The 11,352-nt window shown below is 44.8% G+C and overlaps 3 protein-coding genes across 3 annotated transcripts; 2 read left to right on the top strand and 1 right to left on the bottom strand.

Annotated features, from left to right (window-relative positions):
* Nucleotides 1-252: 252 nt before the first annotated feature.
* LOC6611615 (CD109 antigen) lies at nucleotides 253-8,492 on the top strand. The gene is made up of 7 exons (XM_002036115.2): nucleotides 253-416; nucleotides 2,525-3,380; nucleotides 3,467-7,214; nucleotides 7,278-7,471; nucleotides 7,532-7,706; nucleotides 7,775-7,880; nucleotides 7,965-8,492. Exons 2-7 carry the CDS (start codon nucleotides 2,527-2,529, stop codon nucleotides 8,174-8,176), a joined length of 5,289 nt encoding a protein of 1,762 aa, XP_002036151.1. The 5' UTR covers nucleotides 253-416; nucleotides 2,525-2,526; the 3' UTR covers nucleotides 8,177-8,492.
* A 197-nt stretch (nucleotides 8,493-8,689) lies between these two features.
* Nucleotides 8,690-10,198, bottom strand: LOC6611614 (TBP-related factor). The gene is made up of 2 exons (XM_002036114.2): nucleotides 9,989-10,198; nucleotides 8,690-9,917 (listed from the first exon to the last, which is right to left on the bottom strand). The coding sequence occupies exons 1-2, from the start codon at nucleotides 10,141-10,143 to the stop codon at nucleotides 9,398-9,400; spliced, it is 675 nt and encodes a 224-aa protein (XP_002036150.1). The 5' UTR covers nucleotides 10,144-10,198; the 3' UTR covers nucleotides 8,690-9,397.
* Nucleotides 10,199-10,270: 72 nt separating this feature from the next.
* LOC6611613 (mediator of RNA polymerase II transcription subunit 20) lies at nucleotides 10,271-11,235 on the top strand. Its single transcript, XM_002036113.2, has one exon. It carries the CDS (start codon nucleotides 10,362-10,364, stop codon nucleotides 11,118-11,120), a length of 759 nt encoding a protein of 252 aa, XP_002036149.1. The 5' UTR covers nucleotides 10,271-10,361; the 3' UTR covers nucleotides 11,121-11,235.
* The last annotated feature ends 117 nt before the right edge of the window (nucleotides 11,236-11,352 follow it).

Here is an 11,352-nt window from a genome sequence, read left to right as displayed (position 1 = left end):
ATATAAATATATTTCGGCAATATGTTATTTCTCAGAATTCGGAGGAAACGCGTAAATAATAAGTTTGGCTTTAACTTCGTTATTTTTGGAACGTTAGGAGCTTACTTGCTTTGTTCCTAATTTATTATGAAATTAAAATCATTGTGATTTATATTTTTACATAAGCAGATTGAACTCGCAGTGCGACCGTTAAATTCTCAGCGTCCTGGCCACATCTGAAATCTGGTATTGCGCCACGCTCCGCAAACGGTCACACTGCATCAGTCATCAAAGCGGGTGTGGATCGCTGTTGGTTTTGTGTTGTTTCATTTTTTCGAATCTTTGAGTTCCCGAGTTAGTTTTATTTACCTTTCTGTTGATTAATAAAATGTGCGTGGCCTGCTGAGCGGCCAGATTAGATCGATTTCAGTACCGAGGTGAGTAGAAATGGATTTTCGGAGTTCTTCCACTTGGCGACCCGCCCAAAAATCGTGTGTTTGGCCGTCTCCAAAATGCCTAAGCCAGTGTTATTGTGTTGTTGCCTGTTGTTGTTGGCACATGGGCGTTGACCAAAACCGAAGAAGTGCCTCAAATATTGGTTACAACTTTTCACTATGTGCTCGTTGTTTATCGTTTAAATGGAATTAGTAATTGTTGAGGATGTTTTTCGTTTTGCCCACTTTGCCACTAAAAGGAAATGTGAAGCTGGCGTTTTGGCCACCTGCTGGCCAATTGGATTGCGGCGTCTTCTTTCGTTTTTCTGCCTTCAAGCTCTCGAATTTCGCCAACAGTTGCTCCTTTGTCCGCCCAAAATGTCCTGCCTGCTGTTTCAATTGCACTTTTGCCCTCTCAACTCATTTCGAATGGGTCTTCTCGGCTAATTAATGCCCACTTTACTTGTGTGTTACGCTTGTGCTGGTGCGCCCTCTTGCACTGAAAAAAATGATGGCAAATATAATTGTTATATAGAAAGGTTATTTCGAAATGCCATTTTTAAACAAAAGCAAACTCATTGAAATGATTTTTTTTAAATAACATAGTTTAATATGAAAATTATTTATATTTCCAAATTTCATATAAAAAACCCCTTGCTAGATGTTTTTTATTTCAAAAGGTGACAAATGTGTTTTCACATCTGGTAAACCGTTTTCTCTTTGTGTAGCTGTGCGCAAAGGGTGGATTACAAGTCGCGTTGTTGAAATTATTACGAGTTCGGTATTTGTTTTCACCGCCGAGAGTATAGACCCCTATAGACCAGTAACTTCTGCTGCTTCAGTGCACAGAGTATCTCGCCCAGGCCCATATAGACACCCATATCTATGGTCAGGTAGCCGCTTGTTTTATTTGCGTGTTTCACTCAGTTCCAGTGAGCTACCTTTACCTTCATTTACATCGCCAGTGAATGCATTTCAAATGCAGCCACACACACACGCACTTCCTCCATCCTTCAGTTTCATTTCACCTCACTTGTCTAGAAGTCGGTGCCGGTGCCTCATTGTTCTCCTGGCGTGGACCCTTTTTGTATGGTTGCATTAAGCCTTGACTTCTTACCCTGCCACATGGAGTTAATACCTGAGTAGGGAGGATTTCGAGGTCCTTGCTCGAATGATGTATTCCCTGTGTGCCGGCTGATTGTGTGCTGATAAGCCGGAATACTTAAATATGCGCATTGTTTAATGTTGCACACATTCCACCACCAGCAATTTGCCAAAAAAAACATAAAAGAAATAATTTTTAAAAACGAATTTTATAAGAAAAACTAAAAATTGTTTTCATTGAGGTCAATTTGTCATACTTTTCATACTTTAATTTTGATAAGAACCCAACATAAAAAGTTCACATCAATAATGATTTGAAAAATTGTCTATGGGATAGTATGTCTATATTCATAATTCTCCATTGAAGATCAAAGTGGTTTGTGAAGCTGAGATTTCGTAATCTCTTATAAATCAACCATAAATAACGAAGGCATTAAAAACCCATTCAGAAGAAGACTCGAACGCCACAAATCCCAGCGTGGCATACATCTCTGCTGTCTAATTGCGCCGCCCACTTGAATGACATTTTACTTAATGTTTGACATAGTTTCCATAGTGCCGCTAGCCCCTTAAAAAGATCTCCCTGAAGATACGTTCATTGCTCCTGCCGGATCGCGTCTAAAGTCTATTAATACCGATGTCGGCGCCCTCATTAACGACTTGTTCGCAGCACGCGGAAATCAACCGACAAACAACAATCCTCGAACATCAGATGCGGTCCATGACTCAGGGATTAGGGTGTTTTGGAAGTATATGTATGCGAAACTACAGGATATATTTAAAACAACATATTGGAAGGAGGTTATACAAAGCTTACTATTTTTATGGAAAATGTTTGTATTAACTCGAAAATTATTTTTTTTGGATTTGAAAAACCTTGATACACCCTATTCGACAGGCATTAAAGAACAGGCCGATCACCCAAATCAGAGCCCTCTATTTATAGTATTCGGGAGATGCAGTTATACTCAGCGATTCTAATTCATTCACTTCTGACTTTTCCTCAGCAATGATGTGGCACTTGCTGCGCGCCCTGCTCGTGGTAGCCGCCGTCTTGGATGCTCTGCAACCGGCGGTCGGACAAAGCGACACCTACTACAACCCCAACCAGAACCAGCAGAATCCCCAGCAGCCGCTACTGCCCAACCAGCAGTGGGGTAACAATCCACAGACGAATCAGTATAGCAACAACAACCTAAACTTTGGACAAACAAATCCCAGCGATCGCCCGCCGTACAGGACAGATTCGGGAAGCTACAACGAACTTGCTGGGCAAGATGACTATAATAAACGATTGGGAGGAGGAGGAGGCTATCAGGACAACGAGGAGCCGAGTCTGACTCGTGGAAAGTCGTCCTATAACATCAAGGCCACCTTCCTGGAATCGCTGCATTCAAGGGAGCCCACTTACTTCATTGTGGCCTCTCGAATGGTCAGACCTGGTCTAATCTACCAGGTGTCCGTGTCCATTCTCCAAGCTCAGTACCCGATAACCGTTCATGCCAGCATCGCCTGCGATGGTGTCCAAATCAGCGGGGACTCTAAGGATGTCAAGGAGGGCATACCGGAGACGTTGCTCATGAGAATCCCACCAACTAGTGTGACTGGAAGCTATAAGCTTCGAGTGGAAGGCTTCTACCAGAATGTTTTCGGTGGCATCGCCTTCCTGAACGAAACAAGACTAGACTTCTCCCAGCGCTCCATGACGATATTTGTGCAGACCGATAAGCCTCTTTATATGCAAGGGGAAACTGTGCGATTCAGAACCATTCCGATCACCACCGAACTGAAGGGATTTGACAATCCCGTCGATGTGTACATGCTGGATCCAAACAGGCATATTCTTAAACGTTGGCTGTCGCGGTAAGTGAAAATTGTATATACCAACAATTTTAAATCCAGTCTATTAAAAAATGTAAATAAACAACATATATCTGTTTAACTTTCAGTCAATCAAACTTGGGTTCCGTTTCGCTGGAGTACAAACTATCGGATCAGCCCACTTTTGGAGAATGGACCATCCGTGTAATTGCTCAGGGACAGCAAGAGGAGAGTCACTTCACCGTGGAGGAATACTATCAGACCCGATTCGAAGTGAATGTTACCATGCCTGCCTACTTTTTCACGACGGATCCGTTCATCTATGGAAGGGTGATGGCTAACTTCACCAGTGGCCTACCAGTTAGAGGCAATCTTACAATAAAGGCTACGATTCGCCCAATTGGATACTTCAGCAACCAAGTTCTAAATGAAAAGTATCGCCTGGGTCGATCACCTTTGGAGCAAACTAACCTATACAATGAGCGATGGCGCTACAATAACCCCAACCAGAATCCGCAAGTGCAGTATAATGTGCCTGGACAGCTGTCTCAGGATGGAGCAGATCTTTCACAGGATATTTTGTACAGGAATCAATATGTGGTCGAGCGACACTATCAGTTCGACGAGGAGTGGCCATTCTGGGTTAGGAAACCCGAGTATCAGGACAGCAGCTACGAGGCGTGGAGTGGAACTTATCGAAAGACCCTGCCCTACCTGCGCTACTTCAATGGAACCTTTGACTTCAAGTGGCCATTGAGGGAGCTAGAGCTCCTGGTGCCCAATCTGGCTAACTCGGAGGTGTTGATCACGGCCACTGTTGGTGAGAAGTTCTACGATGAGATCATTAGTGGTTACTCCGTGGCCAGGGTGTACAATTCCAGTCTGAAGGTGGTATTCCTTGGCGATTCGCCGCAGGTCTTCAAGCCCGCCATGCCATTTACCACATATCTAGCTGTTGAGTACCATGATGGCTCGCCAATCGATCCAAACCTATTGCGCCAGGGTTTAATGGAAGTCTCTGGTTTCGTGGAGAGCCGCAATGGTGGCAGGAGGGACTGGCCCGCCCAGCGATTGCCCATGTCGCAGCAGAGCGATGGCATTTGGGAGGTGAAGATTGACATCAGGAATGACCTGAACCTGGACGACCGCCCACAAGCAAGAGATTTCTTAAACGGCATTCAGAACATGCGCTTGCATGCGAACTTTGTGGATCCGCGCGGTGAACGCATTCAAACGGAGCTCCTTTTGGTGTCTCACTACTCGCCCAGAAATCAGCACATCAAGGTCACCACCAGCACAGAGAAACCAGTGGTTGGAGAGTATATCATCTTCCACATCCGTACGAACTTCTACCTCGAAGAATTCAACTATCTCATTATGTCAAAGGGTGTTATCCTGGTGAATGACCGCGAAACCATCACAGAGGGCATCAAAACCATTGCTGTAGTTCTGAGTTCCGAAATGGCACCTGTAGCTACTATTGTAGTGTGGAAGATTAACCAGCAGGGACAGGTTGTGGCCGATTCCCTCACGTTCCCAGTTAATGGCATCTCCCGGAATAACTTTACCGTATATATCAACAATCGCAAAGCGAGAACCGGAGAAAAAGTGGAGGTGGCCATCTTTGGAGAGCCTGGCTCGTATGTTGGTCTCTCTGGCATCGACAGTGCCTTCTACACAATGCAGGCAGGCAACGAGCTCACTTACGCCAAGATCATCACTAAGATGTCCAACTTCGACGAGCAGACCAACGGAACGTATAAGCACATTTGGTACTCTCACGAAGGCAATCCCGATGATCTGGTGTACTTCCCCGCTTCGTCCTTTGGCGTCGATGCAAATCGCACTTTTGAGTACAGTGGACTGATCGTATTTACGGATGGTTATGTACCCAGAAGACAGGACACCTGCAATCGTACATTGGGTTTCGGAGAGTGTTTGAGTGGACGTTGCTATCGCCTGGAGAAGCAGTGCGATGGTTTGTTTGATTGTGATGATGGAACAGATGAGATCAATTGCCATGTGCGTAATGACACAGAGCTGTTGAACTACAGAAAGTACCGATTCAATCGCGTGCTCCGCCATTATGAGAATGTGTGGCTCTGGAAGGATGTGAACATTGGACCACATGGTCGATACATCTTTAATGTGGAGGTTCCTGATCGCCCTGCCTACTGGATGGTCAGTGCGTTTAGTGTGAGTCCATCCAAAGGCTTTGGAATGATGAACAAGGCCTTGGAGTACGTTGGTGTCCAACCTTTCTTCATAAACGTGGAAATGCCGGAGGCTTGCCGACAAGGCGAGCAGGTGGGCATCCGTGTCACTGTTTTCAACTACATGATAACCCCCATCGAGGCCATTGTCGTGCTGCACGACAGTCCTGACTACAAGTTTGTGCACGTGGAGGAGGATGGCATCGTCAGATCGTATAACCCCAGAACCAGCTTTGGTGAACATCAATTCTTCATCTACTTGGAGGCCCAAGGCACGACGGTGGTTTACGTGCCCGTTGTGCCTCAGCGTCTGGGCAATGTGGATGTGACCCTACACGTAGCTACTTTGCTTGGAACAGATACCATAACGCGAACACTAAATGTAGAATCGGATGGTCTGCCACAGTATCGTCATCAATCCTTGCTACTGGATCTCTCTAACCGTGCCTACGTCCTGGAATACATGCATGTTAATGTAACCCAAACGCCAGAAATTCCATACCAAGTGGATCGTTACTTTGTGTACGGCTCAAACAAGGCTAGGATATCAGTAGTGGGTGATGTGGTGGGTCCCATTTTCCCTACCATGCCCGTAAATGCTAGCTCCCTGCTTTACTTGCCCATGGAGTCGGGCGAACAGAATGCTTTCAGTTTCGCCGCCAATCTCTACACGATTATGTACATGCGCTTAATAAATCAGCGCAACAAAACGCTGGAGAAGAATGCCTTCTACCACATGAACATTGGCTATCAGCGGCAGTTGAGTTTTATGCGGCCCGATGGCAGCTTCTCACTGTTCCGTTCCGATTGGAACAACTCGGATTCGTCCGTGTGGTTGACCAGCTACTGCCTAAGGGTGTTCCAAGAGGCCAGCTTCTACGAATGGGAGAACTTCATCTGGATCGATGCCACAATTATTGAAAAGAACATGAGATGGCTTCTGCAACACCAGACGCCACAGGGATCCTTCTTCGAGGTCACATGGCTGCCGGATAGGAAGATGAATCGCACCAACTTTGACAAGAACATCACGCTAACGTCCCACGTACTCATAACCTTGGCCACCGTAAAGGATATCTCTGGCACTCTGGGCTCTCGAGTGGCTTTGGCCACGCAGCGTGCCTTGGCGTATATAGAACGAAATATGGACTTCCTGAGACACCAGGCGCAACCTTTTGATGTGGCCATTACAGCGTACGCCCTGCAGCTTTGTAACTCTCCGATTGCCGAGGAAGTATTTGCCATCCTGCGACGACAGGCCAGGACTATAGGCGATTTTATGTACTGGGGTAACCAGGAAATACCGCAACCTCCGCGCAAGCTGGAGAATCAAAAGTGGTTCTCGCTGCCCCGTCTGCCATACGAATATGATTCGCTGAATATAGAGACAACCGCCTACGCGCTATTGGTTTATGTGGCGCGTCGTGAGTTCTTCGTGGATCCCATTGTGCGGTGGCTGAACTCGCAGCGCTTAAACGACGGCGGATGGGCATCCACCCAGGATACCAGTGCTGCACTCAAGGCTCTTGTGGAGTACACAGTGCGATCTAGGCTGCGCGAGGTTTCTTCGTTGACCGTGGAGATCGAGGCCTCTTCGCAGGGCGGAAAAACACAAACGCTTTACATTGATGACACGAATCTGGCGAAATTGCAGAGTATCGAGGTAAGAGGCATTACCAAAACTATTTCAAATAGATTATTAACAAACTTATATTATCTCTCTCAGATTCCAGATGCCTGGGGCACCATCAAGGTTCAGGCCAAGGGTGCTGGCTATGCCATCCTTCAGATGCACGTGCAGTACAATGTGGACATTGAGAAGTTCCAGACCAAGCCGCCAGTGCCAGCCTTCGGACTGCACACCAAGGCAATCTTCCACGGCAGGAATCAGTCGCATATCTCCTATGTGGCTTGTCAAAAGTGAGTTTCTATTGGCATTAAATGTGTAAGACCATTGTAATAAATTTACCCATTTCTTAGTTGGATAAACCAAAACGAGTCGGAGCGCTCAGGCATGGCGGTCTTGGATGTGGCCATACCGACTGGCTATTGGATACAGCAGCAGAAACTGGACACTTATGTGCTCAGCAACCGTGTGAGGAATCTGAGAAGGGCTCGTTATCTAGAACGCAAGATTGTCTTTTACTTCGATTATGTAAGATACAATTTAAATTTTATTTTTACACATTATAATCAATGTTTAATCTTGTCAATTTTGAACAGCTTGATCATGAGGACATCTGTGTAAACTTCACCATTGAGCGTTGGTATCCAGTGGCCAATATGTCGCGTTATCTGCCGGTGCGCATTTACGACTACTATGCACCTGGTAAGTAACATCTATAAACCACCATTGTCAAGCATCTAATCCAAATAAATGTTAAATACATCCTACTTTCTTCTATGCTTACAGAACGATTCAACGAATCGATATTCGATGCCCTGCCCACATATCTGCTGAACATTTGTGAGGTGTGCGGCAGCTCTCAGTGTCCGTACTGCTCCATCTACAACATGGGCTGGCGCGCCTCCATGTCCATGTCCCTGCTCTTCTTCAGCGTATTCATATACCTACTGCGAAGTCGCACGCACCTGGTCCTAAACATGATGCAACTGCTCACATAGAAAGAAAACGAATGCTATTCACAAAGTCACCCTCGAAACACCTTGCTAAGATTCGTAGTGTTTTTGTTCATTTATTGAATGTGTTTACTTTGTAGTTTTTGTTTTGAGTTTTAGTTTTTTGTTTGCCAACGAAATTGCATTCCGTCCAAAAATGCTGGTCAACATTTTGGTTTTATTTTTAGTTCTTTTCAGTTGTACTCCACTGACCCGCTGTAGAATTGAATGTACAAAACAGCAGTTAAACGTAAATTAGATTTTATTTTTATTGCTGAACAAAGAATCTTCTGCCACACGTAGCAGACCACATGTAGCCACCTAATGTATCTTGTAAGTCGTAACGAACCGTACTATGCCTTATCATAGAGCGGGCTCCAAGTGCGGAATGAAAATATCAATCAATGTGTCTTTCACAAAATGCCTTTAATAGATTTTAGAAATCATTAGCAAATGTATCTTGACAAAAGTTTGCATGCATATCGAATGAAAATTTATCTTATTTGTATTATCTAACTCTTGAATACTTTTTGAAACGAAATGAAGAGAAACTCGTTGAAGAAACCGTCCAATTAATTTATGCAAATAATGAATCTGCATAGTTTGTAAGTTTGATACCTATATATACGCCTTCATATGAACCACAATTAGTTTATAAATTCCCAACACAAATCTCACATAGCCATGTACATGAAGCTAACTAAGCGAGGAGCAAGGAAATTTTTCTACACAACTTAAGATTGTCGCTCCTTTCCGTACCATAAGAATCGAATCGAATCTCTATGAAGTGTCTTGTGTTTTCTTTTGTAATAAACCTGAAAATAAATAAAAATAATGTTTATCCAAATGTGTTTTCTTTTCTTGGAATGTTGGGTCCACTCCAGAATTAGTGCATTTGAATATTTTTGCCCAATTTCTAGGAATGGGTACAAAAATGTATATAGTAATTATTCCATAGATTTACAAATATCTTATCAAGAATAGAATGAAATGGATTACAAGACATTAAAATATACATTTTAAATAAAAGTTTCTTTAAAATAAAAATGAATTTGCTTAGTAAGGCCAAAATAAAATTGTACAATTTCTATGAATTTACACATGGAAATAAACAATTAAGTTATTGCATTTCACATTTTTTACTAAAAAGGTTAAGGTAAATATATTAAAAATATACTTATGGAATATAACTAAGCTAAACAAAAACATTTGGATGTGTAGAGACAACTACGTCTTGCGAAAACTTAGTAAAATAGGTGATATCGCCTCCAGGCAGTCCATGATGTCCTTGCGCGACTTGGCGCCCGTGAATACAACCTTTCCGTTGACGAAGATCAGGAGAACGATGCGCGGCTTGACCATGCGATAGATGAGGCCTGGAAACATCTCCGGCTCGTAGGAACTGAACTGGCCGTGCACCTGGTTGAGGTTTTCCAGGCGAATGGGGAAGCGCAGATCAACGGTGGCCACAATGTTCTGCAGCTTGTATTCCATGAACTTTACGGGGAATCCAAGCTTCTGCAGGATGCGTGCGAACTTTCGCGATCCAATGTCCGCCTCAATCTCGTTTCGTGCACCCGTGCAGATGACCTTGCCCGTTCGGAAGATCAGCGCTGTGCACCTGGGCGAGTGCATCCGCATGATGACGCCCCGAAAGCGCTTGGGCGAGTACTCCGAGTTCCTCGTGCGCGAGTTGATTGCCTTGAGATCCAGTTCACAGTTCACGGAGAAGGTGGCCACGATATTCCTGCAAGTGATGGATGCATCAATGGTTTTCTATTTATTTCATGAAGTGCCTCTGAAAAGTCGTCAACCAACTGCAATCGTATCTCATGTTGTGCATCCTTGGGCTCCACCAGGGCAACGGGCTGCTGCGGCTGCAGGGCTACGTGCGGATTTGCGCCGGCGTTGCTGGTCGCAGCCACATTGTCCCTGTCCCTTTCAGCGTCCGCGACTTTAAAGTGAAACTGCATTGCCGAAAATTATAAACAAATCCGCACGCGACGTGGCCAGTGTTGTCCTATTTTATTGCTGACGAAAATTGTATGCCGGTTTGGTATTTTTATTTGGCTAACTTTTCTCATGACTAAAAAGTCTGCACTGGTCACACTGGTCACTCTGGACGCTTTTAACTTGCAAGATTTGTAAGCAAAATTAATAAAACTAAAAAACTGAAATTATTGCATAAAGTATGGGAGTAACTATACTTCAACCATATCCCTTGCCCGAGGGCAAATCAGGTGCGCACATAATTGATCAGCTGAGCAAGCGTCTGCTCGCCCTGGGCGCCACACATGCCGGCCAATTTCTGGTGGACTGCGAAACGTTCATCTCGACGCCACAACCGCACAATGGAGCACCTGGACGCGCCGTCCACGTCCTGCACAACTCCGAGTATCCCGCCTCCACGTTCTCGATCATCGACAACGGCACCGGCAAACAAGTGGCCATTGTCGCCGACAACATCTTCGATCTCCTCATGCTCAAGATGACCAACACCTTTACCTCCAAAAAGCAGACCAAAATCGAGTCCCGTGGCGCTCGTTTCGAGTATGGTGACTTTGTTATCAAACTCGGTTCTGTCACCATGATGGACCATTTCAAGGGCATCCTCATCGAAATCGAGTACAAGTCGTGCGTGATTCTGGCCTACTGCTGGGAGATGATACGCGAGATGCTGCAGGGATTCCTCGGCATTGCTGTGAACAAGGACTTCCCCTCCTATTTCGCTCCACAGACAATAATGACGGCAATGGGGCAACAGCAGCTGCATGCCAAGCACAACGACATCTTCGAGCCAATGGACACCGTGAAGCAATACCTGGAGCAGTTCACCAACTATAGGAAGCATGTGACTCTTATGGGCGGCATGGGCAGTGCACCGGGTGGCCAACAGGTTGGTCCGAACGTGCATATGTCGCCGGCGGTGGGGGGCCTACATCGACCCTGATCCGCCGACGTCAAGCTGGAGCCACCGGATGAGCCTGCAGCCGATTGAGATGATTAAGAGAACATAATTTAAACAAAAATATATGTCATTAATAATTAAATAATCCATACTTTAACGCGAGCATCACTAGATTGCTTTACAAATTTTCGACTAATAATATTAAACATAATAAAATATATATTAATATAAAATTAAACAAAGAGCTTATATATTTTGTGCAGTGTAAAATGTT

The sequence above is a fragment of the Drosophila sechellia genome, chromosome 2L, assembly GCF_004382195.2.
Source record: "Drosophila sechellia strain sech25 chromosome 2L, ASM438219v1, whole genome shotgun sequence".
Taxonomy (NCBI): Eukaryota; Metazoa; Arthropoda; class Insecta; order Diptera; family Drosophilidae; genus Drosophila; species Drosophila sechellia.
This window is presented reverse-complemented; position numbering and strand designations above follow the sequence as displayed.

Excerpts from the sequence above, each read along its gene's own strand:
- LOC6611614 (XM_002036114.2), bottom strand. The coding sequence starts at position 10,143 with ATGCAGTTTCACTTTAAAGTCGCGGACGCTGAAAGGGACAGGGACAAT. Across the intron at positions 9,918-9,988 it reads CAACATGAGATACGATTGCA|GAATATCGTGGCCACCTTCT; the intron begins GTTGGTTGACGA and ends CATCACTTGCAG.
- LOC6611615 (XM_002036115.2), top strand. The coding sequence starts at position 2,527 with ATGATGTGGCACTTGCTGCGCGCCCTGCTCGTGGTAGCCGCCGTCTTG. Across the intron at positions 3,381-3,466 it reads CTTAAACGTTGGCTGTCGCG|TCAATCAAACTTGGGTTCCG; the intron begins GTAAGTGAAAAT and ends TTTAACTTTCAG. Across the intron at positions 7,472-7,531 it reads TCCTATGTGGCTTGTCAAAA|TTGGATAAACCAAAACGAGT; the intron begins GTGAGTTTCTAT and ends CCCATTTCTTAG.
- LOC6611613 (XM_002036113.2), top strand. The coding sequence starts at position 10,362 with ATGGGAGTAACTATACTTCAACCATATCCCTTGCCCGAGGGCAAATCA.